Below are 25,540 nucleotides of genomic sequence, written 5' to 3' on the forward strand. Positions count from 1 at the left end.
GCCAGATTGCGTTCGTTAATAGGCAACATATGCGCGAACACACGGAAGTTGACGGAACATTCTCGGCCACCATACGTTCGTTACTAGGTAACCAACAACATTGCGCGAACACACATCGTGAATGATGGAGAAGGTAAGTTGGAAGAAAGCTTGTCTATCATTTTTAGGCTAGAACATTTAATATATAACCCATACATTATTACTGATGCAGTCAAAAACTCTACAACTACTTTGCAACCAGGCCAGAAGCTTTGGCTCAGTTTGGCTAGCTTGCCTTATCTGAAACTAAGGGAAATGTTAGTGGGTATGGAAGGAATGAAGATGTATTTCTTCATTTTATTTTAAATAAATTTAAATGTATTTATTTTATTTTATTTTAAATGATATATTATACTGTAGTCTTTCTAGTTACATTAAGACTACATGTTGGCTATTAAAGCAGAGTGCTCTGGGTAACATTTTATATCCTGTCAAAACATACATTGATCATTGCCATTGCATTTGTATTTTTCAAACACTTACAACACAAAACACATTTCATAAGCTGGAGTGTGTACTCTTGTGTACACAAGCACCTTAATAATTCTCTAATATGTCATTTGTTCACAATGTCCCACCACACAATAAATCATTATACCATTTCACCTAGACACATTCAAAATGCAAAAAGATTTGTTTTTCCAAACTGTTTGGAGCAATTTGTTATATTTTTGTAATTTTTGTATAACTTATTTATCATTTTGAAATATAACATTAACGAGTATATTTGATGTGATGAATTGCTCTGTCATTTATCAGATTTACCAATTGTTATAATTTCAATTTGTGCTGGTTAATTATGAACAATGGGTAAAATTGGGGGGCGGGGACAGTTGGGGGCGGGGCACCATTAGGGCTCCTCCCCCAACCGCATGTGATCTCACTCCAAGCTTTTGATCAAACTTGAGAACCCTGAGACTATATAATGTCGTTGGTATTACATACACTATTACATACAGTAACAGCATTAAGTTCGGCATGAAACGTAAGTTGCGATAGTCTTTTCTGTCTTTTGACATTTCCATGTGGAACAAGAAAAATAGGGCGGGACTTGATTTTGTCGGGAATTGATTGGGGATAAATAATTACGTGCACGGGTCATTTATAATAAATACTGCAATATTCCATTAAAAAAGTCAATTTCATGTTGACTAATATCGAAGACTAGCTAGAGACGGTTCACTCTCGAGCTTAGGACTGCACATGTGCATTGGCTGGTCTAGCCTAAAAAATAGCTTTTTAGCGCTATTTGTGCATAAGAAACAACTTTATGGGACAGTTCATGTCAGATTTTGTTGCTGATTTTAAATATGTTTAATTGTGAGTTCCACAAGGAGTTTTTAAGATTTCAGGATTCCCCCATTCAAATAGATAGGGCTTGGTCTTGGATGCCTGAAATAGCTGCCTGGAGGCATTGCAAATATGGCCGCAGAGTGAACTGACTTTCCTTGAAAGGGACTAATATGCGGTTGTTATTTTCACGACAATCGATAATTAAGACTGCATAGCGCCAGTGGCATGTGATTGAAACGAGAGAGCGGACAGATATAGTACAGTGTTGCTTGTATCAGACAGTTGGATGCTGAGAATGAAGCATTCCAGAGCGCCACATGCAGGGTTTACAATGACGTGAGGGTGAGTAAATAATGGCAAAACAAAACTTTCTTTTCAAATGACCTGATTGCGCAGTGTAGAGTTTTCAATGGCCCATGTTTTGATCTCTCACACACACTTTTACACAAACAGAAAGGCAAGGCGGATGAATCTGTCACGAGTGCTTCTGTACGTTCAGTATAATGAATTATTGAGCGTGCAGGGACTTCATGCCAAACTGGATGGTGGAGGATGAAGCCTTCATGTCACAGTCAGCTTTCCCATTCCATCAAGTGCTCAAATATTTAACATGTCAGTACTAGACAGGACATAGAAGACCTTTTCACTTCTCACAACAGCACAACACAGAAATGGGCCAGCGGGAGTCCTCAAAATAGAACTCAGTGAATTGCGTCAATAGAACATAAAGTTTAGAAATGTTAAAGTTTACCACAGAAAATCATTTTGACACATGGGAAGGTTTTCCACTAGATGTTGAACACGGCTTGGCATTGGTCAAGTATGGGGATTTTTCCAAGGTGTTCATGTACTGAGTTTATGAACAAGTTAATGCGTGTAGCTGAAATAACAAAACCCTTTTCTGGTGCTCTTGTACAGGGTTTACTGCCATGACAAGTTGGTAAATTGCATATAACCTTGCAAAAACCCTATTTAGCAAGTTCTTATTTTACACAATGTGTTAATGTTGTTTGTCGTCTTGCAGCTACACTTCCAAAACGGTCAGTATTTGGAAGTATAGTGTTCACATGGTGTCTGGTGTTCTTGTATATATAATAGAACATTTACAGGGTTTACAGTCATGATAGGTTGACAAAATGCATATAGGCTAACCCTTGTGAAAACCAAGTTAGCAAGTGATTCTATTACACCATGTTAACATAATGTTTAAGTCTTGCAGCTACACTTAAAAAAAAGTACTTCCTGAGTATTTTTAGCATTTTAGTCTTGCAGAATCTACATTATTTTCTGTGGTTATCAAAAGCATGTCCCAGATGCTGTCGATACAACTTAAGTTGAATTGAAGCCAGAAAACATTCCTTTAATGTCTCAAGAATGAATGTCATTGGTTTCAATAAAGGACGCGCTCAATAAAAAGGAGCACATTTCCTAAATGAAAGACTATTTCTCCTGTGAATGATTCACGCCTGGTGAGTCTATGGCCCTCACGGCTCATTGTACATCTTATCCGAATGCTCATCTGTCCTTCAGGCACTGGAAACGAGAGGATGTGAGCCGGATTTTCTATTCTCTTACCGTCACTTACGGCTGTAGGTTATTACAAGAGGATTTGCCGTTCATGGAATGTGGGCGCTTTAAAAAGCCAATAAAAGAATTATAGTTAGCTTGAGATAAATCACTCCTGTGACATTTCATTACTAGAAAAGAGACATTTATTGTAATACAGTGCAATGTGTTTTTGTTTATACATCATAAATAGTATATTAGTTTGTGTTTACAGGTCATAAGTAATAGTGCTGAAATTCAAAGAACAGAAGCTGATTTAAGGGAACGAGAAAACTGCTCCCAGCATCATCCCCCATTCAGGCCCGCTGACGACTTCACAGCAGATCAGGCGAGTGTGGTTCATTACTGCGTTTTTCAGCTGGACACTGAAGATTACCCAGAGCGCACGTCACAGCGCTGAGATTTTGATGTTGAAGATTTTGACGACGTGGTCGGCACCAGCGCTGGCTAGCTGGACCCAAGCTTGCTCTTCGTTCCTCTCCTGCTCGCCATGCCCTGCCCGGCCCGGCCTTGGCCTCCAGCGCAGCCTCTTCACCACCAGCGTGTGACTCTGACTGTGATGAGTGGTCAAGGAAAGCCACAAGCATGGAAGGACATTGATTCAAGGCAACCCAAATCACCCCTCACACACTTGCCTGGATGTCTCACTTCAGCTCTGCCTGTCCAAATACTTAAAGGGGTGAATATACACTGGCCAATTTCAAAAATAATGCAGGCAGACGAATAAACACACGAATCGATCTTGCTTTTCAGAACTCACTGAGTTCAAGGCAAAGTCAAATTTTGACTTCTTGAGCTTCTAAGGTGAGTGACTTCTAGGTAAGAGATACGCGTAAGTGCCTACACGGACGGTTTATCAATTACACCTACAGAAAGAGAGTTTAGCCAGTCGGGACTCAATCCGCTGTGGGGGAGAGAGAGATAGCGAGCGAGAAACAGAATGCACAACACGGCCTGGCCTCTCTCTGACACCTCATTCCCTCTCTTCACGGATCAATGCGGAAGCTGCCCACGGGAGCCCCCGTATCAACCTGAAGCTTCTCCCGAGCAGCGTGGGCCAGCTCAGATACACGAGGCCCTTTTGTTGTCAATTACACCACCAGCACTGGATTCTGGGAGGAGGTACGACTGTTTGACTTGAGATCATGTCTCTTTCTGAGAAGGTAAGTTGAAGACTGAGAAACTGTGAGATTATTTTTAGGGGCTTATGAGGCGTAATGTGCTTGTCTATTTTGGCTAAACAGCTTTGAAGAACCTGCTCACTTTTGTCAAATTTAGTGTGCCGACTATAGGGCTGCACAATTTGGCCACTTTTATTTGGGTGGAAAAATGCAGGAAGCCCTTAAAGCTTCTATTTTGTTGACAAAAGCTGGTTTACACACGTTTCTCATTAGCTTGGACATTTCAAGAGTATAAAAAAGTGGAGGTAAGAATATGAGCAGAAAAAAGGATACCAAGCATCAGTTTCTCCACATCTGCTCCAGTCTGATCCAGAAGACAGATCCTCTGATGGCCTCCATTTATACAGCACAATCTGCCCATTCTCTAGACCTACAGCCAGCAAATAACTACACACATACACGTACAATTAAGCATTTGTCCCAGACACATGATGCTAATTCTAATGATGGCGTCACATAAAGATCATTGGTTACAAAATGGTCACCTGTGGTCTGAACAGAGAAATGGGCAGATAGACACGGCAGTGGCTGAATCTCCGACATCCAGAACAGAGGAGCAGGGAGTCACACTTACACCCTCACACTCACCGACACCAGGACCCCAGATGATTACCTACAAACACACACAAGGTCAAATGTCAAAGCTCAGACCGCAGGAGAGAGGTGTACTTATTAGAAAGGTGTTAAACAGTTTAAAGTTGCATGCAGTCCTTTCACTCTCATTCAAAAAGGTTTTATACATAAAAAATTAAATGTAACTTCTGAAAAATCTAAATTCCAATCATAACAGTAGCCTAATAGCAGTGGTTTTATTTTACATGGAGCACGTCGCTTCATAGGGGCAGACAGGTCATTGGGATTTTGCCAAATAAGATATGTTCCTGGATCAACATTCCTGTCTGAAAATTCCCTACCTCTAAACCCAACCCTACCCATGACTTATCCCTAAACTCAGATGAACAGATGAGGTGTGTAGAAGCACCTAATCCTGGTTATAAGCCTAAACTTGTCCCTCAAATCTGATTGGTTGATTGGAATGTTGTTCCAAGATCAAAAAAGATGTTGATCCAGGAACATGTTGTACTTGGTGAGCATGTTGAGATCACATGACCAGCTGAATACAGTCTTTTGGCGAAATTTGCTTGCAGTGACTCTAATTGGAGGAATTTTCTGTACAGCATGATTATTTTAAAAATAAGATATTTAAAGTCCCCCTGTAGCCAAGAATTTCATCCCCTTAAAATAGCTTGACTGTAACTCTACACCCTTGCCTCATTGAGTATTCGCAGTTCTATGAATATGCAAATTAGCCCTGCTAATTTGGAGAAAATAAGGAGCTAAAAAGATAATAAGGAGAAAATACTCAGCAACAGTGTCGACTTATGAATTTGCACATGGTTTGTCTTAAAGCATATTAAAAACACCACACAGACATATAAACAACATTAAAAGCTTAATTTTCACCACAGGGGGACTTTAGGATATATTAATAAAATATGAATCAATGGCATATGCCTTTGGTGAAGTGAAACTAACTGTAGGTCTTTGTTTAAAGGTTTACAAGGTATTGTTAAAAATCTGTTTTTCAAAGGAGATTTTACTTCTGGATTGTCGCACTCTATATTACCCGCTTTAACTCGCCAGTCCCTCAATTATCTGACATTTTAGTTTTCTACAATGGTATATTGGTAACTGAAAACTTTTACATAATGCTGCATTCACACAACTGTGGCTGTGCAATTTCAAAACAACTGCCATGTGGACTAGCGCAACATGTTAAACTGGACCTACCTTCTTGTCTCGACTTGATGTCACAAAGTACTTGCTGTCGGAGCTCCAGTCACATGACCAAATGATGCGTGTGTGAACCGCTGTGTCCTTGCTAGTGTTTGCGTAGAGAGAAAAGCTTGTCTCTGGAAAAAAAAAACGTACAAGACAACAAATGTGATGTGATATACACAAAAGAGCATTCATATCTGTCTCATTACTAAATTAACATTCGCAAAATAGTAAAATGTAGTAACGTTTAGCCTCTGTGTTTGCTCTAATTTCTCTAGACTGAATTTGTGGTCACCCAAAGTCCAGCTATCGAGGTCATCACACTCTGATGATGCGTGTGCCCTGAACACACCAACCGAACACTGCTAATTTAAGCTCGGGCAGCGACGGATATATTTCTCCATACATGACACAGCTGGACCGCTACACTGGCCTGTTCTCTGATCAGCTGTGACACTGTCTAACCTCTCCACGTCTCCAGCATACAGGCTGAGTAATACCAGCCTCAACGAGAACAGACTGCGGCATGTCTCGGCGATGCCTCGGACACATCAGAAAATGGAGAAAGAAAAACAGACGCTCCTCTGGTTACCTCGTGTCAACAGTGATTTAGCCGTGTGCCGTATGCTCAGAATACACGTGATTAAACGGGTGGCGCTAGACAACTGCTGCTAAACGGCAGGAGAATCTTAGTGGGCGAACAACTGAAGTCCGCAATCTCAGTGTTGACAAAGAGAAATGGAGGAAGATAAAAGCTGTCGATGAGTCAGGAGGTCTATAAACCCTGGAGGAAGCTATCTGTTAGCATTCGCATTCATCTTATTGAACATTACTTCTGAGGGGTTTTATGTAGGGCTGCACGATTAATCAAAATAAAAACGAAATCACAATATGGCTTTGTGTGGTTATCAAATCGCAAAGGCTGGGATTTAATTGCTTGCATGTTTCAGAGTAAAGCACAACAGTACGCTGTTTTACACGCGATGAGCTCACGATCTGCAGTTTTCTCAGTCTGTCTCCCAGCGGATCGGTTCACCCGAACTCATCTCTGCCTCTGCTGTGAGTTTGGTTCACTTATAAAGTGCATTTGGGAACGCAATATCCACCAACCGTCTTCCCAAACTTGTAATGAAAAGCTGTTGTCAATAAAAGAAATGCTTTAAGGGCTCCCTGCAGTTTTCACCAAATTAAAAGCTCATTGGTTTAATGATTGACAATAAAGAAATTAAGACAGCCATAAACATTAGTATTGTAATTTTAGTTGTACTGTAAAATAAAAACATTACGATATTTTTTTTCTTAAACACTCAATTATATTACAGTGAATTTATTTTGTTAAATATTTTATTTAATAATAATAAATTATTATTATTAATCAGTCATTTTGACAATCACAATTTTTTTTTTGCCAAATTGTACAATCCTACAAACTAGCACAGAAAACCAGGTGGTAAAATCTAATTTTATTTATTATTATTACTATAGTAGTTTTCTTAAATGCAGTGAATAATATGGTAATATTTATTACTTTGTTTCATATTTTTTATTTAATAATATTATCATGATTAATAACAACAATACTAATAATAATAATAAAATATATTATTATTATTATTATTATAATAGTCATATTAACATTTAATCACTACAGTTATGGACAAATTATTGGCCACATGTTTGCTCACCTGTATCAGAGTCGGGGTTTCCACGTCTCCATAATGACCAGGTGCGGTCTCGAGAAACCGCTAACAGAAGGCGTCCGTTTGGGGAGAAGGCCATCTGAGTGATGGTCAGGCTGTGGCAGGGCAGCGACTGAAGCTGTTTCCAGGAGCTTGTGCTCCACAGGAGAATGGCAGCATGCTCTGGTTTAGAGGCCTGTGGCATAAGACGCATCTAGATCTTTCAAAACCACATACAAAATCAAAACATTTCACATTTTCAGCAGAGCTTGTGTTCTTTCTCTGAACCTCAACCCCCCCCTCCTACAGCTCAGCCAGCACTGCTAGAGGATCAACCTCATGTCCACAGCAAAGTCCTCTGAGCCTGCAGAACCTCCATTTGAGCTCGCCATCAGCCCCACTGAATAAACCTCACAGGCTCTGCTCGAGCGTGAACAATGGCAGGTGACACGCAGAATGTGCTTTCATCCGGAAGGGCTTTGTGCGCGATCAGTGTGGGTTTGGCAGAACCACGGGGGCCAGACCAGGACACAAACCAATGATCTCCATTCAACTGTCTCAGAATGTGTGTCACAGCGGCCGGAGGGCACGTAAGGCTGGTTACCAGCCCTGGCCATGAGAGTTCAATGCGCTTTTAATACGATAGGTGGCTCATTACATCGAAGAGAAGGAAAATGAACTTGCACGTGGACATCAGGGGCTAAACTGACACGAGCTTGTTAAAAAGGCAAATTACTAAATATTTAAAACCACTTAAGGATCGGTGCAGCTTCATGCATGCATGCTTTCCTGTGTCCTGTTATTACAGTCCACGGCTACATTTGTGTGACACTAATGACCATCTGGTCACCCGCGTGAATGTACCTTACAAGCCGAGGCCACCACAGTCTTCGCAGAATCAGACGCCAGACAAAACATCTCGAAGCCGTGCCCGTACCTGCGGAGAGGACACGGAGATAGGGGATGTTAATGAGGGCTCTGTCAGTACCTGCTCACAAATAAAGCCTGAGCGCCGTGACAGGTTCACAGAGACAGTCGGGGCGGTGATTCAAACACGACGGATGATTTGTGTGTCAGGGCTGCCGTGAGCTCTCTCCTGTGCTTATGGGAGTGGAAGAAAGCAGTGCGCTCTGGCAGCCATTAGCAGATCTGCTTAGTAATTTCCAGCACTGGATGAATAGCTTGTGAAGTCAGGCTGTCAAAGCCTTCAGCTGCTTACAGCTGTGTATGTAAATTATTAGAGTTTATCCAGTGCCGCCTGTGTATCAGGGAAATCGACTTTGAATTCTTGTGAGCATGTTGAAATAATACAAGTCTGTGCATTTCAATTGAATGTAAATGCCTTGGGGAAAATTCATATTTAATTGTGAAAAATACCCCATTAAAGGTTTAATAATAATTTCACAAATCTTGTTTTGAATAATACGCCCATTATTCCCACCAACCAGTGCAAAATGCCACTAAGCAACCAATTCTGTAATACATTGCAGACAGTTTCAGCAAATGTCAGAGTCGTATGTCATTTTATGGCATTATTCTCTGCTAGCAAAAGCTTATGCCAGAAAATACTACTATATGCAAGTAAGCACAGGAACAAATGCTCGGCTAATGCAAACGGCCCTTTGCATTGCTGTGGCGATAACAAACCTCAGCATGCAAGGGTTCGATAGAGACTTCAAATGTCTCTGCTATTAAACTGGATGCTATTCAGGTAGCTAGCTGATAAACATTTGAACACCAAGCAAATCTGCAGCAACACTGTTGCAGTGTTGTTTTTGGTAACTAAAACGATTCAAATAAAGCTGAATATTGAAATTAAATAAATATTGCTTGTTGCTTTGGAAACTAACTGAAGTACTACAATGAGTAAAACTATAAAAATTAAAGCTAAATAGAAAGATAAAAAAACAGAATAAAATTGACAAAAGCATTTAACAAAATTACTAAAACAAAATTATAATGAAAACTGAAAATACAAAAATATGAATAAATACTATAACGGTATATAAATAATACTAAAATGACACTGAACTGTTGTTTCGTGACAGTAGTGGACCTGAAAGACTTAACTGATCATAGAAGACCGTTTACCGTGGTAAAGTAACTCTTGGTGTGATGAACATTTGTCTAAAGTGTCTTTTGTGTTGTTTAAGAACTTATGACATTATGTATGATATTATTATATTATTCTTCAACATTAATAATAATAAATAAAAAAAATTACGTTTTTTGTAGCATAATGATTATTTTAAAGTACCACTGTTCGAAAACGCATACATGAAACAATTGATAAATATCAGTTCTACATATTGGTTATTAGACATTTAAAAATAATTGCTACTGGTTGTTAATTTTTTTAATATTATTATTCATAATAATAATAATAATATCAGTCGATATCTGGTTTATGCTAAACTTGAGAAAGCAACAAACTGTGGTCTGACATTTCAGAACGCAATGACACATAACATCGAACTTGCATAACCTGAATCATTGTTATTCACATACTTGCATATAGTTTGTTTCCTGCCTTAGTTTCAAATGCAGGAAGTTGAAGAGAGATTGAAAAAAGACATTTTAATTAACAATTCTGTCTTTTCTTGTTTAGTGTCAACATACAGGACAAATGGTTGTTCTTGTGAGCTCAAAATACCTATTACGCTGCATTATTTATGTCACACAAGCTGTTTAAACAATAATGTGGTGCAGCATTAGTGCCTGCTGCAAAACATCCAATGAGGGCAGACGCGCACAAATGAGAATTGATGGGAGACTCACAGCTTCTGTACCTCTGGCCACAGTGTGTTCTGCAAGAGGTCGTCCTCTGTCGGAGGCTCTGGAAACACACACACACACACACGCACAGTCACAAAATATAAACATAGTTATTATGAGAAATGAGCAGACTCCTATAGACGGTATTTTTCAAAAGGGTCATCTTTTCATTTAGCAACAGATACACAGCTGAGCAATTTACTCAAAGCTGTTTGGAACAAAAGCAGCTTTATCTACAATTTTCAATGGCCGTTAGCTTTACGACATGGTGTAAATCAAATTTAGCTCTCTTTGTGCAAGCCTGAAATAATATTGTCTCATTTAGATACACAGACACTTATGCAACACATGCCCCAATTGAAATGGAATGGAGACCAGGCATTTTTTATTTTATTTTTTTCATCCCTGGTTTGCAGTTTTATTTGAATTATTTCCCTCTCTGCCCCTCCAGAAGAAGGGAGATGGAGAGAGTGGTATTATTCCATTAACAACTCTGTGTCCGCCTCATTGCGCTCCCCATAGCCCAGAGTCATCAATATTTTAACTTTGCAATTATATAAGCCTTCTTTCTAATTATGATTCCAGATTAAGGAGCTTTTTCAATCAAATTGACAATGTTTGCTACTGTTTGCCCGGAGCAATAGAGGCATAAACCCCCCTGCTTCAACACTCACCCTCCACCCATCCCCCTCATTTGTCTCCAGTATCTCTGATTCATGCCCCAGATACATTAATAAATCAGAGAAAACTGTTTTTAATAACTGCTTGTCACAAATGTAGTGTTTTCTAGGAGTAACTCGTCCACTTACAGTGTCAAACTGGTGATGTTAATCTCACAAGCTTTTGACTATTGCCATAAAGCCGTTTATATATTATATTTTGTTTTGGCAAAGAACTGCCTACTTAGAGAGAAAGAGATAATTTCACTAAAACCAACTTTTTTTTTTACTATGTAACATTAACCACCATTTGAGAAACACTGGAGTGTATAAAATTGTAAGTACCTGTGAGTTTGACAGGATGAAAGTAGGACTCTTTATATTGGTCGGACATGCTATTGAAATCTTTACTGTCCTGTTGAGAGCTCTGTGATGCGAGGTCACCTGTAAACAGATCAGACGCCACAGTAAAGGTTAACAACTGTCTCACCACTTTCTTGGGATCAGCACAATGCAAATTCTCCTGTGGCCAACGATTTGAAAGGGTTCATACCTTGAAACACTGCCTTGTTGGACAGGCCTAGGGCAGGAGTGCTGGCTCCCTCTGGGAGGTCTGCTATATCCTGAACACACAGGAGACAGAGCTACACCATAAAACCTCTCTATATAAACCCTTCTATACAATCATTTTTTCAAATTATATTACTAACTGGTAAAATTTTGTCTGAAATGCAAATTCACTTTTTGTATATACGGTTGTATCAAAGCAAAATGCTTGCAATTTTTCTGTATACGAGCACGACTGTGTTTGGCAGCACGAGACGAGTGACACAGAAGATGAACCTGAATGGAGAATGCCATTTATGCCGTCTCATTTACCATGACCTCAAGTTACAGAAAATTAAACTCATTTAGCTATATATCTAAGAGCATGTGCATAAACATTAGCATTAGTATAATGGAAAAATGTGAGGCTCATCTTAAAATCTCTTGATGATCTAAGACAGCGCAAAGAGTAATTAAACCCGAGGTTTTATTTGACGTAACTAATTAAAGTTTGAAGATGAGATGATTCTAAGTACTTACATTACAGCCCAGCAGTTTCTCCAGAGAGGTGCATGATATGTTAGCCAAGTTCTCCACGAAATTCCGTGGAGCCTTGAACACCCGCAGGACCTTCTCATCAGCACCGGACACAAACTGAAAACGCCCCACCATAGCCAGACACTGCATGTCAAAACCGTGAATCTGCGGCCTCGAGATCTCGTGCCAAGTAATCTGAAAACATAGAAAGAGTTGATCAATCTTCACCAGATTAAAAATAAACTGACAGCGTTTGATCAATCAAAAATCAATGGGTTGAAGTGCTGATAGTTGTTTAAACCTGTGAGCATCCCTTTCTCGTCCAGGGTGTAAAGAGTCTAGTGGTTTGGTCTGATCCGACAGTGATGATAAACTCTCCCTCGGGGTCCCAGCTCAAGTCCTGCACTGCATTAAAGTGACCCGAAATGACCACACTAGGCCTCCATTCTCCCTGTGCAACACACAAATCTCCATATTCATTTACCCCATTTACTATAAACCATAATAGACTTCTATTTCACATTTGTATTAGGTAAACAGTAATGTCTGCATAAAGAGCTTGTTACTGAAGGTTGTCAGTTACATCTGACCTGGTTTCTGTCACAGTGCCAGAGGTGCAGCGCTCCGTGAAAGGCATGAGCCAAAATCATAGAGCCGTCTGGACTCATCTGGCATCCATAGAAACCCAGGGTGTTTCCTCCAACTTCCCCAACACGAACCTTAATCAGGGGTCAACAAGAAATAATGGAGAAATAATTATTACTACACTACTACACATCAAAACTGAAAAGTTCTTGTAACTGCTTAAAAATGTCTGTTAAATAAGAAGTATTGATTTTATTTGTTCAATCCAAAACAACATATTACACAATATCTCTGGAAAAAAAACTAGGGTTAAACGCTTTGTTCAAGGATGCCATAGTGGACTGGTCACCCCTTGAAAGTCATTTTGGTTGTATGTTTCCCATACATCACTGTAGCTTGCTGCATAACTACCATAGTGCGATGGACTGTTAGAGAAATGAACTAGCTAGTCATGACTGTTTCTCAAAACCATAGTAACTTTGTCACACGTCTGTCGTTCAATCCCGTTAGTTGACGTCACAAAAGGTGGTGATAACTGCCAATGAATCATTTTGAGAATTGAGATCAAAATGTAAAAGATTATTTCTGTAAATAAGCAATGCATCTGAGAAGTTTTTGTTCTCTGTTGTTTTGCCTTATTCCCAGAGGTTTTATTCAATCACGGGTTCCCCATATGTCATATTCTGGAGTTCCTTTGGGGTACTAGGGAACATATACACCCGCACTATTCAAAAACGGCACTTTCATTCTCTCGACAAACTAAACTGTGAATGTAATTTGTATATATGGAACGAATGATATAGATTGTGCTTATTTTGTTCAATAGTATGAGCTATTCAAGCCTGTGTCATACTAACAAGAAACTATGGTTCTAACTACAGGTTGATAACTTTAATTCCAACCATACAACTTTGCAATGCTGTTCACAAATGTCCATTAGAACTATGGTTATAAACTCTTTTGGGTTTTTTTTTTTTTTTTTGTTCAATTGATTATACAGAGAGAATGACATTGTGTTGCAGCTGTTATGAGTTAATTGCCTGGGTTGGCTAAAATTCAATCCCAAAGAGCAACTTTATAGGAAAACAAAAAGCTGGGAACTTTTCACGTTCTTTTCTGTCACGTTCTTGATGGTGAGTGATGTATAAGAGAGGCCATTGCTGGTGTCACTGCCCCTGATAAACCGGCTGGTCAAGCAGGGCGCTAATTAGTAGTCGTGAATCCTGAGCAATCTGAGTTGAGAGTCCACAGCTGTGCTCCATCTCCGTTAACAGTCTGAGGACACCAATTAATCAGGCGGACAAGCGAAAAGCGCAATGTATGCAAAGAGGAGAATATTAAATGAGAAATAAATCGTGTTTGCTTCCTTTGAATGCAATAATGTGATGTTGAACGTAATCACGCACACATTAAATCAAATATGAGCCTCGGAAGGCTAGGAGACAAAATGGTCACATGAAGAATGAATCAGTGTAAACTCCCCTGACTGGGCTGGGCTATGAATACCAAAGCACTGTAATTGTTTTTCAGCACATGTAGCGCGGCTTGCCCTCTGTCTGGCCCGTGTCTAACATGCTTAATGCAGCTCGAGTGTCTCACGGTAATAGGGGAAGCGAGTCGTGCAACAGAGCAAGCGGTAACATTGCATAAAACAAGATAATTAGTCATGATTATGCCATCAGCGATAACCTGTCTCTACATTTATTTATGGTTGTGTGCAAGCAAAGACTGATGCTCCAGCCTCAACATCTGCATTACCAATACACACTCAGAGGGTGAAGAAATAATTGTAAACAAATAACACACACTTAAGGCTTTGAAAAGCAGGTATGAAAATGTCAGTTGACAGGCATCACAATGGTGTATCCCGTTGACCTTGAGCAGGACAAGACACTTCCAGCAGCCGTGTTAAGAGCAGCGGTGATCCCTCGCGTTCAGGGGTGTCACCGCTCAATGATTCACAGTCTCTTGTCATGCCCAGCAGAGCATGTCTCAAAGATATTGCCAGATCATGTGGTAAGCTTAAGCTCTTCATCAAAACGACAACACTAGATGGACAAATCAGCTATCTAACACTGAGATTTGAACACTGCCACAAGACATGCAGGACAGTTCAGACAGAGCCATGTTGGCTGGAAAACACGGATTTAAACCTAAATCCACAAACCACCAAACGCAAGGGCTATCAATGCTTCGGTATACGTCGATAGAGAGACATGCCCTTCACAGGCATATCCTACACTACGGAGTGAATATGGCGGAACTAATGACTGCGATAAAGAGAGCCCTTCACTTTGAATGGCACGGATCTCTGCGAGCCATTCTGGAAAGAGTGATGCAACATTAACCAGATTGATTTTGAATTCCATCCACATGGCTACTCGTATATCACGGCCAAATCTCATGGGTAAAATGTGCAATCACTCTTGTTTAGGGACTGAACGCTGATATAGATCTGTGGCACAATGTGTGTTTAACACAACCACAGAGTTTGGGATGGCACAAAAGAAAACAATGCAGGGAACCATGAAACTCGTCATGACGTTGATATTCTGGAAATGAACAGCACCTCAGTACTACATCAGGTCATGTGTGAATGATGTGGCCTACAAGTTAAAAGAGCTGGGCTGGTAAGCGGCAAGGCAGCAGCTTCGATTCCCAGAGAATACACATACTAATAAACGTTTAAAAAAAAAAATGAATACACTTTGGACAGAACCAATGAGAAAATGTAGGTTTGAAGCCCACCAGAAGCAATCCATGAACTATCAGCGTTACGCCCTTGAAATGTATTTAGCACAGGCTGTTACAGGGTGATTTAATAAGTATACTGCAAGTCACTGTGGATAAAAGCGTTTGCTAAATGACTACTTGGATTATCTTGCACTTTATCTTACAAGATAAAGGTAATCACTACCGAACAAACTAATAGTTTCATTCCTGTATAGATGAGAGATTCATGAAGCTGAAAGTGAGCAATTCAACAATTATGGATATTGAGAGCAGCTCAATAGTACGCCAACTGGAGGTGTGTGTGTGTGTGTGTGTGTGTGTGTGTCATGAGGTCTAGATGTTAAAGATCTATCATCATAATCCATCCATTCTCCCTTCTGGTCTATCAGAGAACAAACCATTAGCACAACAGAGTCTCAGTCCCCCCCCCCCCCCACACCGTTCATGACTTATTAGGAGGGTGTACTTTACCCAGCGGTTTGCCTGGCCACTCCACAGTAAAGCAGTTCTCTACTAAATCTGACCAATTAGTCTAATTATTATGGAGAAGACTCTTCTTTGTAGATGTGTTAATTAGTCAAAGCGATGTTGGTCATTTTCTGCTTAGTAGGGCACTGGCAGTCAGTCAATAACTGTGCAATGAAGGCAAGTTTTAGATAACATAAACTGACATATTTATGGATAAGTAACTAGCACAGGCCTTTTCGCACCAAAACTATAGCAAAGCTAGGGGTGGGCAATATGACCAAAATCTTATTTCACAATATGAGATTTCATTTTAAGATAACAATACATATCACAAAACAGTTCTTTTCATTATTTTATTTTTGTTATTATATATAAGAATAAAGATGAAAGATTTACAAACAATAGGACAAATACAATACAGTAAGAAATACTGTATTGTATACAGAAATTTAATTTAATCAAAGATTGGCAGCAAAAACAATCAGTAAATAAAGTGAGATTAAGTCTATAAAATGCCTCTGCCTTATTTAATTTATTATGTAATTGTTGGAGGTTTGCATAAAGTGTATATTATAAAAATATGTATCTAAATTAATTAATAATTAAGCTTATATTATTGACCCGACTTCTGCAAAAAAATAATAATTCTACACACTCACAAAATCATTGCTTGTCATCAGCTAAATGTTCACTCCTGGTGTAAACTGCTCCACAGGAAACCATTGTGTCTATTCAAAATCTATTTTGACAAATATTTATGTTTAGTGTGAAAGGGCCTTTATGCTACAACCTTAACAGTTTTTTATATAACAATTAAAATATAAATCCCCAATTATGAGCACATATTATATCTGTTTATTCTGTTACTTATCTCTTAGCCTGAGCTAAAGCTGAAGTAGGGGATCAGAAGGTGGAAATCAGAAAGGATGTATGATAACCCACATTTATTTACTTAGTCTCCATGAATCTGTCAGTTCAAAGGCTCTCATCCACATCTGATAACCCAGTCCACACCCACCTCATATCATATGCCCTTTACGACTCAATACAGAAGACACATGCAGTGCAGAAATAACAGATGTGGAACAACCCCACTGGATCCAGGTACAACACAAGACCTGAAATCAACCTCTTTCTTCTTACAACTACAGCTCACAGCCTTTCATTTTTAATTGGACATGCCTTAGTATGACAAAACACGTGCATCATCATACTAAAACGCTCCAAGTGTCAGAATCAGGAGGAGCCATTGATCTGAACCCAGAGACCTTTGTCTGTGTGCCAAGATCAAAGTGACTACCTCTTCTTAATCAACCACACAGCCGATGCGGTTATCTGCTGTGGCAATGCCAATCAAAACTTTTTATTACAACTGATGTGAAATTTTTTTCCAGATTTAAGGTTATCTGAGGTATTGCCATCCCATTTTTGAGAGGAACTCGCCAATCATTCACAGTCCCTCACACAGATTGAATAGAAAAAGCTTATCTGTGCAATTCTCTGTGTGTGGGCTAAATTTGACGCAGTTAGACGAAAAAGGGCAGATATATCCTGCATGAATAAACAGTATTATAAGGTAAGGCTGTTAAATAGCAGTCACAAACAATACAATAAAGTTATTAAGCCAAGTCTCTGACTCCCGGACCATCAGTACTGGTTCCCCCAAGGCTGTGTTCTTCCCCCTTTACTCTTCTCCCTTTAACTAACAGCTGCACCTCCAGTCACCAATCCGTCAAACTACTGACGTTGCGAATGACACCAGCTTCATTGGGCTCATTTCTGAGAGGGATGAGTCTGCCTACAGGTGTGAGATTGACCATTTGGTGACCTGGTGCAGTCAGAACAACCTGAAGCTTAATGCTGAGAAAACAGTGGAGATGGTGGTAGACTTCAGGAAGAACCCAGCGCTATCATCCTGTGTGACTCCCCAGTCCATACTGTGAATCATCATCAGTAGGTGCTGAACATCAACTCTCTGATTAAAGAATTTACTTTCTACGGCAACTAAAGAAGTACAACCTACCAAAGACAATGATGGTGCACTTCTACACCTCCATCGAGTCCATAAACTCACCTCTTTCATGACCATCTGGTACTGCTGCCAATGCCAAGGACAAAAGCAGGCTGCAGTGTGTCATTTGTCAAACCAGATGATTGGTGGAAATCTGCTACCTCTTCAGAACCTGTACACTTCCAGGACCCTGAAGCGGGCAGCCCTCTTACCCCTCTCACCCTGGCCACAAGAACAGTTTCTTTCCATCCACAACTGGCCTCATTATCAATATCCAGGATCCACCACTATGGACATTACACATTAACAAAAAACCCAGCAATGTTGTCTTATATGTGTTACATTAACACACATAACTCAGAGTGCTATACTGTACCTTCTTACGTCAAACTATGAGAATTTGCACTGCTCCTCTTTTGCACATACTGCAGTAATGCATAGTTAAATGTTTCTATTTTTATTTTCCTGATTTTTTTATATTTATGCTCATGTGGTACTTGGCGTGATTCTGATTCTAAAAGGTGTATCACTAGTGCATAATGCCTTCCAATCCACCTTCTAAATTTTTTTTTTTCAATGACAGTATTTATTTAGTAGTAAACAAGGTGACTTTACCAGCTCCACCCACACGCCTGAATCCTCCTCTGGCCCCCATAAGATCATGGTTTTGTCCATTGAGGCAGAGAGCAGCTTCAGGGGCTGTTCCACTGAGTCACCTGCAGGGGGAGACAAGTAACAAAACACAGGCAGAGACAGGATAAATATAAAAAGGTAATACAAACAAAATAATACAATGTCAACAGGTAATTCATTTCACAACACATTACACTTAAATTAAGACACAAAATCAAATGAAAACATTCAGGAATACCTTTGACACGTGGAGGTTGCCAGTGAATTCCATAAACCCAGTTTTCATGTCCAGCCAACACCGTTTCAAGACTCACAGCAAATTCTAGAGCACAAACATAGAGAAAGAAATAAACATACTATGTCTTTATTTATTGGTGAGGAGCAAATAAATAACTTGCACATTTTTCTTTACCTACGAAATAAAGTCTTTACTAGCCAGTAAAGTTTTTGCATTTAGGTCCTGGCAAGTTCATTTTTAGACTCTGATTACAAAACAATGTGTACGCAATCCTTGATTTTAAGCATCTATAAACCAAAACATGGTTTCAAAACTAAAAAGATAATCAAGCAACTATTCAACCGAACAATAACCAATTTCTATAAGTCATCACACAACTAAATTCCAATCACACAAAGCCTCCAGCCTCACCATCTCCAGACACTTGAAAGATGTTCTCCTTCATTTTAATAACAGCATCAGTCTGATGGTCCGGTTCAGCCACAGTCTTGGCAAACAGTCTCCACACTCTGATCAGACAGTCCTGTGAACAGCTGGCTAGCCACAGCTCTCCATCTACACATTCAGCAGTTCAAACACAAGTAATATGTAGTATGTGTAGTAGTAAAATTAGTAGAGAAAGTAGTATGTGATGCTTTCCCGGTTATATATTAAAGCAAGCGCCTTATTTTCACATGAGAGTGAAAATGACAATACCGGCTCCTTAGGATAGAGCGTTTTAAATCCTTGGACTGTTTTCACTGCCGTTACTGTATCATATGTATTAAATGGGTCTTTGATTTGGATGGGACATACAGTGAGGAAAATAAGTATTTGAACACCCTGCTATTTTGCAAGTTCTCCCACTTAGAAATCATGGAGGGGTCTGAAATTGTCATCGTAGGTGCATGTCCACTGTGAGAGACATAATCTAAAAAAAAAAAACAGAAATCACAATGTATGATTTTTTAACTATTTATTTGTATGATACAGCTGCAAATAAGTATTTGAACACCTGAGAAAATCAATGTTAATATTTGGTACAGTAGCCTTTGTTTGCAATTACAGAGGTCAAACGTTTCCTGTAGTTTTTCACCAGGTTTGCACACACTGCAGGAGGGATTTTGGCCCACTCCTCCACACAGATCTTCTCTAGATCAGTCAGGTTTCTGGGCTGTCGCTGAGAAACACGGAGTTTGAGCTCCCTCCAAAGATTCTCTATTGGGTTTAGGTCTGGAGACTGGCTAGGCCACGCCAGAACCTTGATATGCTTCTTACAGAGCCACTCCTTGGTTATCCTGGCTGTGTGCTTCGGGTCAATGTCATGTTGGAAGACCCAGCCTCGACCCATCTTCAATGCTCTAACTGAGGGAAGGAGGTTGTTCCCCAAACTCTTGCAATACACGGCCTCGGTCATCCTCTCCTTAATACAGTGCAGTCGCCCTGTCCCATGTGCAGAAAAACACCCCCAAAGCATGATGCTACCACCCCCATGCTTCACAGTAGGGATGGTGTTCTTGGGATGGTACTCATCATTCTTCTTCCTCCAAACACGTTTAGTGGAATTATGACCAAAAAGTTCTATTTTGGTCTCATCTGACCACATGACTTTCTCCCATGACTCCTCTGGATCATCCAAATGGTCATTGGCAAACTTAAGACGGGCCTTGACATGTGCTGGTTTAAGCAGGGGAACCTTCCGTGCCATGCATGATTTCAAACCATGACGTCTTAGTTTATTACCAACAGTAACCTTGGAAACGGTGGTCCCAGCTCTTTTCAGGTCATTGACCAGCTCCTCCCATGTAGTTCTGGGCTGATTTCTCACCTTTCTTAGGATCATTGAGACCCCACGAGGTGAGATCTTGCATGGAGCCCCAGTCCGAGGGAGATTGACAGTCATGTTTAGCTTCTTCCATTTTCTAATGATTGCTCCAACAGTGGACCTTTTTTCACCAAGCTGCTTGGCAATTTCCCCGTAGCCCTTTCCAGCCTTGTGGAGGTGTACAATTTTGTCTCTAGTGTCTTTGGACAGCTCTTTGGTCTTGGCCATGTTAATAGTTGGATTCTTACTGATTGTATGGGGTGGACAGGTGTCTTTATGCAGCTAACGACCTCAAACAGGTGCATCTAATTTAGGATAATAAATGGAGTGGAGGTGGACATTTTAAAGGCAGACTAACAGGTCTTTGAGGGTCAGAATTCTAGCTGATAGACAGGTGTTCAAATACTTATTTGCAGCTGTATCATACAAATAAATAGTTAAAAAATCATACATTGTGATTTCTGGATTTTTTTTTTTAGATTATGTCTCTCACAGTGGACATGCACCTACGATGACAATTTCAGACCCCTCCATGATTTCCAAGTGGGAGAACTTGCAAAATAGCAGGGTGTTCAAATACTTATTTTCCTCACTGTATTTCTTTTTAATAAAAAGCCAATAAAATTAAAATTTAGTTTACATCTTTTAGTTAGCAAGTAGAAACTAAATAGTCAATTTGGTCAACTCCTGGTAGGTAGCTGGATAGGAGGGACATATATATTTGTTTTCCCAGATGGCTGTCAAATTTGAAATATGTTTATCAGTTACTGTAATATCTTAGCTAGCATTACCTAACAGCTAACAGACTGTTCAAAAGTTTGGGGTCGGTAAGATTTTTTACTTTTTTTTTTTAAGAAGAATCTTATGCACATCAAGAATTCACTTATTTGATTAAAAATAATAATAAATAAAAACAGTAATGTCGGGAAATAGCAATGCAATTTGTACTTTTTTTAATAAATGTATTTATTTTACACTGTAATCTATTCCTGTGATGCAAAGCTGAATTTTCAGCATCATTACTCCAGTCTTCAGTGTCACATGATCCTTCAGAAATCATCCTAATATGCTGATTTGATGCTCAAGAAACATTTCTTATTATCAATGTTGAAAACAGTGCTGATTAATATTTTTGTGGAAACCTTGATACGTGTTTTCAGGATTCTTGAATGAACATCATTTATTTGAAATAGAAATCTTTTGTAACATTATAAATGTCTTTACTGTAACTTTTGATCAATTTAAGAGTCCTTCCGTTAAAAAAAAACATTGTTCAGACCTCGTTCTGAAGGACTGAAGGCTACAAAGGTTAAATTTAGTTTTTGTTGTGTCTTTAATTATCAAGATCATAAAAACAGGCTTCATTTTAACCACACTAAATATAATATTTTCTTCCTAAGCACATTTATTTCATTCAGAAGTCCTACCTTTCGTGGCCCACTCCACACATCGGACCCAATCCTCATGTCCTGTCAGAGTCAGAAGCCTCTGAAACTAAACACAACCCCAGATAACATCCACACACCTACATGACAGATTTACAGCATTAATATAAAGTACAGACCCCTCAGTCTTACCTGTCCACTGAGCTGCACGTACAGGTGAACTCTGCTGTCATCTCCTCCACAGGCGAGCACTGGAACTGCAAGAGATGGAATTATCCTCCTCATTCACATGGACATACGAGGCAGACAAGTGACTAAGTCTATTCACGCCGTCTAGAAGCAAAATACAGCTACAGTCCAGGCGTGAATAATGTAAGAGGGCAGGCTAACGTCGCCCCAGGACATTTTTAAAGCACTGAATGAGATTTTAACCTGTGATAGGGATGGACAGTCCTGCAAATCAACACGGAGCTCCAGGCACAGCTTACCTCTGCTGCCTGGCAACAGCACCAAGGACACATCCATCATGAACCCACTCCCAAAAGATACAGTCTGGAGGCATTCAGCTAATGAAGAGAACACAAACACCAAAATCAAGCCGTCTAACTCATAATGAATCCTTATGAAGAAAATAACAACTTATTATTTTAAAGTAGGGTATTGCTAATCCAAAAAAAATATATTGATATAAGACCAATTACCCAGAAAACCTAATAATGCACTCAAAACGAAGTTTGGGTTCTGCGTGACAGCTCATTAGATTGCTGTAAATTGAATGTTAGGGGAATGATGCAATTCATCATCATCATCGCATGACTCAAATTGTGTCAAAACAATACAGAAATATTGCATTTACCCGACCATATATGGCTTTCACACACTCTGCTAAGAATTCATCACAAACTTTGGCCACTGAAATATCACTCTCTTTCTGAACAGTAAGAATGGACATCAGAAATAAAGCAGTAGGATCAATTAAATGATGCATGAGCTTTCATTCATAGTTCTTAATTCTTAATTCATTTATCTTTATGGAGAGACTTAAAGTTAAGACACATTTCCTTCATGATTAGCCTCTTCTTATGTAAATGTGACTTGTCTAAAGTCACTAAATACATGACACGCTCACATTTATTTGATATAGACATATTAAACATGTTGAATATATACAAATACACTACCATTCAAAAGATTGGGCTGGGTATGATTTTTTAAAAATGTTTTTGAAAAGAAAGTCTCTAATGCTCAGCAAGGCTGCATTTATTTGATAAAAAAAATACAGAAATAACTGTAATATTGTGAGCTGTAATATATACAGTTATTAGAAACAACTTTTTTAATATTTTAAGGTTTCTATTGTAATGTAATTTAAAAGGTCATTTATTCCTGTGATGCAAAACTGATTTTCAGCATCATTACTCCAGTCTTCAGTGTCACATGATCCTTCACAAATCATTCTAATATGCTGATTTGCTGCTCAAGAAAACAGTTATGCTGTTTAAAATGTTTGAGATACCTCTTTCAGGATTATTTGAAAGTTATGCAGAAAGTTACATTAGTGAAGACATTTTATAATGTTACAAATTATTTCTGTCAATTTAATGCATCCTTGCTGAACAAATACATTTTAAAATCTTACTGACTCCAAGCATTTAAATGGTAGTGTACATTAAATATAAACAGATATTTAGAATATTTAAATTTGATGTACTATTTAATCTTTGTTGTTCTTGGTCGCAATCCATAGCAAATTCTACTTTATCCCTACAATGACAAATTAATAGATTTTGAACTACATGCACTGAATTTGAATTAAGGGCTAGTTATCATTTACAAGAACCGACCAGCAGATGTCAGGCTTGGAGAATTCGAAAAATCCTCAAACACTTATTACAAAAATGCATTAATAGATTGAGTGCTTTCAATCCACACTCTCATGAACTGAAAGCTCACTTCTTATTTTACCTGTACCAGAGGTGCATGTCCAGAGTTTAACAGTGGAGTCAGATGATGCTGAGGCCACCAGTAAGTGAGAGGAGGACAGAGACACGGCGTCCACTGCACACACGGGCCCTGAGTGTCCTGAACACACTGTGCATGCTGTGAACTGAGCAGAAGAGGGACAAACTCAACTCAAATCACTATTAGTGTTCTTTTAATTAAGCTTTTATGATTATCCATTTATAGACAAATATACCAGAAGATAAGTTACTTCACAGAATATATATAATTGACACAGCTGGGTTATTCCTGTTCTGTAATCAAATTATTTATTTATTTATATTCATCGGTTATATTAATGTATTTTAAACTAATTTAATTTATTTAATATATTATATATGTATTTATTTAATAAACATATATATATATATATATATATATATATTTTTTTTTTTTTTTTTTTTTTTTTACTATAGGTTTAATATTTGTGTCATATGTAATATTGTTATTTATATTTTTTTCTGGCACCAAGGAAAGCACTTCCTAATTTCATTGTACGTGAGTATAATGACAATAAAGGCTTTCTATTCTATTCTATTCTATTCTATTCTATTCGGATGTTATTCCAAAGATATTACAAAACACTATAGATGGAAAGTGATACTGAGAGCATAGAACCAGAGTACATGGTTTTAAAACAAAATGGCAACATCAGTTCTAGTAAATTTATGTAAAATTAAATTATATATGTATATATATATATATATATATATATATATATATATATATATATATATATATATATATTGTAAAAATGAAAAAATAAATATCTTTAAAGGTTTTGATTTAATATTTTATAATATATTAAGAAATTACTGTACAGTGAAAAAAAAGTACTGCATAACAAAAAGGACCCAATTATGTTGTCAGCATAAGCATTTATATTTATTGTTATTGTAAACACATACCTTCCCATCCTGCTTCTCCCAAACAATAACATTATTATCTGACCCACCAGATACCAGCTGGGTTTCCGGACCTACAGCAACAGACAGCTTACATTTCTACAAGTTCATTTGTATAATATATGAAATATATTGAAATATAATGTCTATATGCATAAAGACAATTTATTAATGATGGTTAAAGTCAAAGACTTACTGCAATCTTGTTTATGAACCCACTGGACAGCATTCACCCTTCCAGTATGTTTATTAAGCAACTCGACAATCCTTATTTCCTGATGACAATCAATAAAAAATAAAATTAGGGTGAAACAAACCTGTCACAGTATCAGTGACCTGTCACATCTTATTTGACAGTTCACTAAACACATTTACTGTTAAACTGCTTTATCACAAGGTACACTTACATTAGCTTTGAGTTTTAAGTTTGCACATCATTGCATTAAAGAATCGGAACATGTGTAAGTACATAATGTAAGTGTAAGAATAATATGCCACAGTGCATCAGCATCATTTCAACTAAAGTAAATAATCATTCAGACGGTACCTGTGGATTATAAAGGGCAACTGAATTGCATGTCCCAAATGCGATGACACCTCCTCTGCCCCAAGACACAACATTGGGAGTGCGATTAGCACAACAAGAGACATGACATGTGTCCATTACAGGCGCTGACATCTTCGACGCTGCTGTGTGTTACAGTTAAAAAGAACCGGGAGAAT

General features: G+C 38.6%; 1 protein-coding gene across 1 annotated transcript; it reads right to left on the minus strand.

Annotated features, from left to right (window-relative positions):
• Positions 1-3,021: 3,021 nt before the first annotated feature.
• On the minus strand, positions 3,022-25,510 carry elp2 (elongator acetyltransferase complex subunit 2). Its single transcript, XM_084130465.1, has 22 exons — positions 25,365-25,510; positions 25,014-25,092; positions 24,821-24,891; positions 23,877-24,018; positions 22,400-22,477; positions 22,104-22,168; positions 21,954-22,020; positions 19,134-19,277; positions 18,723-18,806; positions 18,467-18,567; positions 12,645-12,773; positions 12,356-12,505; positions 12,058-12,249; positions 11,525-11,594; positions 11,317-11,415; positions 10,316-10,373; positions 8,402-8,474; positions 7,544-7,733; positions 5,871-5,992; positions 4,565-4,692; positions 4,353-4,466; positions 3,022-3,452 (listed from the first exon to the last, which is right to left on the minus strand). The coding sequence occupies exons 1-22, from the start codon at positions 25,494-25,496 to the stop codon at positions 3,287-3,289; spliced, it is 2,454 nt and encodes an 817-aa protein (XP_083986591.1). The 5' UTR covers positions 25,497-25,510; the 3' UTR covers positions 3,022-3,286.
• Between the last annotated feature and the right edge of the window lie 30 nt (positions 25,511-25,540).

Source organism: Abramis brama (genome assembly GCF_963993115.1).
Source record: "Abramis brama genome assembly, chromosome: 12".
Taxonomy (NCBI): domain Eukaryota; kingdom Metazoa; phylum Chordata; class Actinopteri; order Cypriniformes; family Leuciscidae; genus Abramis; species Abramis brama.

What these genes read in the sequence shown, in the direction of transcription:
- elp2 (XM_084130465.1), bottom strand. Translation starts at nt 25,496, where the DNA reads ATGTCAGCGCCTGTAATGGACACATGTCATGTCTCTTGTTGTGCTAAT. An exon ending in TGGTGGCCTCGGCTTGTAAG is followed by an intron (nt 7,734 to 8,401) that starts GTACATTCACGC and finishes CTTATGCCACAG; the next exon opens with GCCTCTAAACCAGAGCATGC. An exon ending in TGTGGAGAAACTGATGCTTG is followed by an intron (nt 3,453 to 4,352) that starts GTATCCTTTTTT and finishes CACTCATCACAG; the next exon opens with TCAGAGTCACACGCTGGTGG.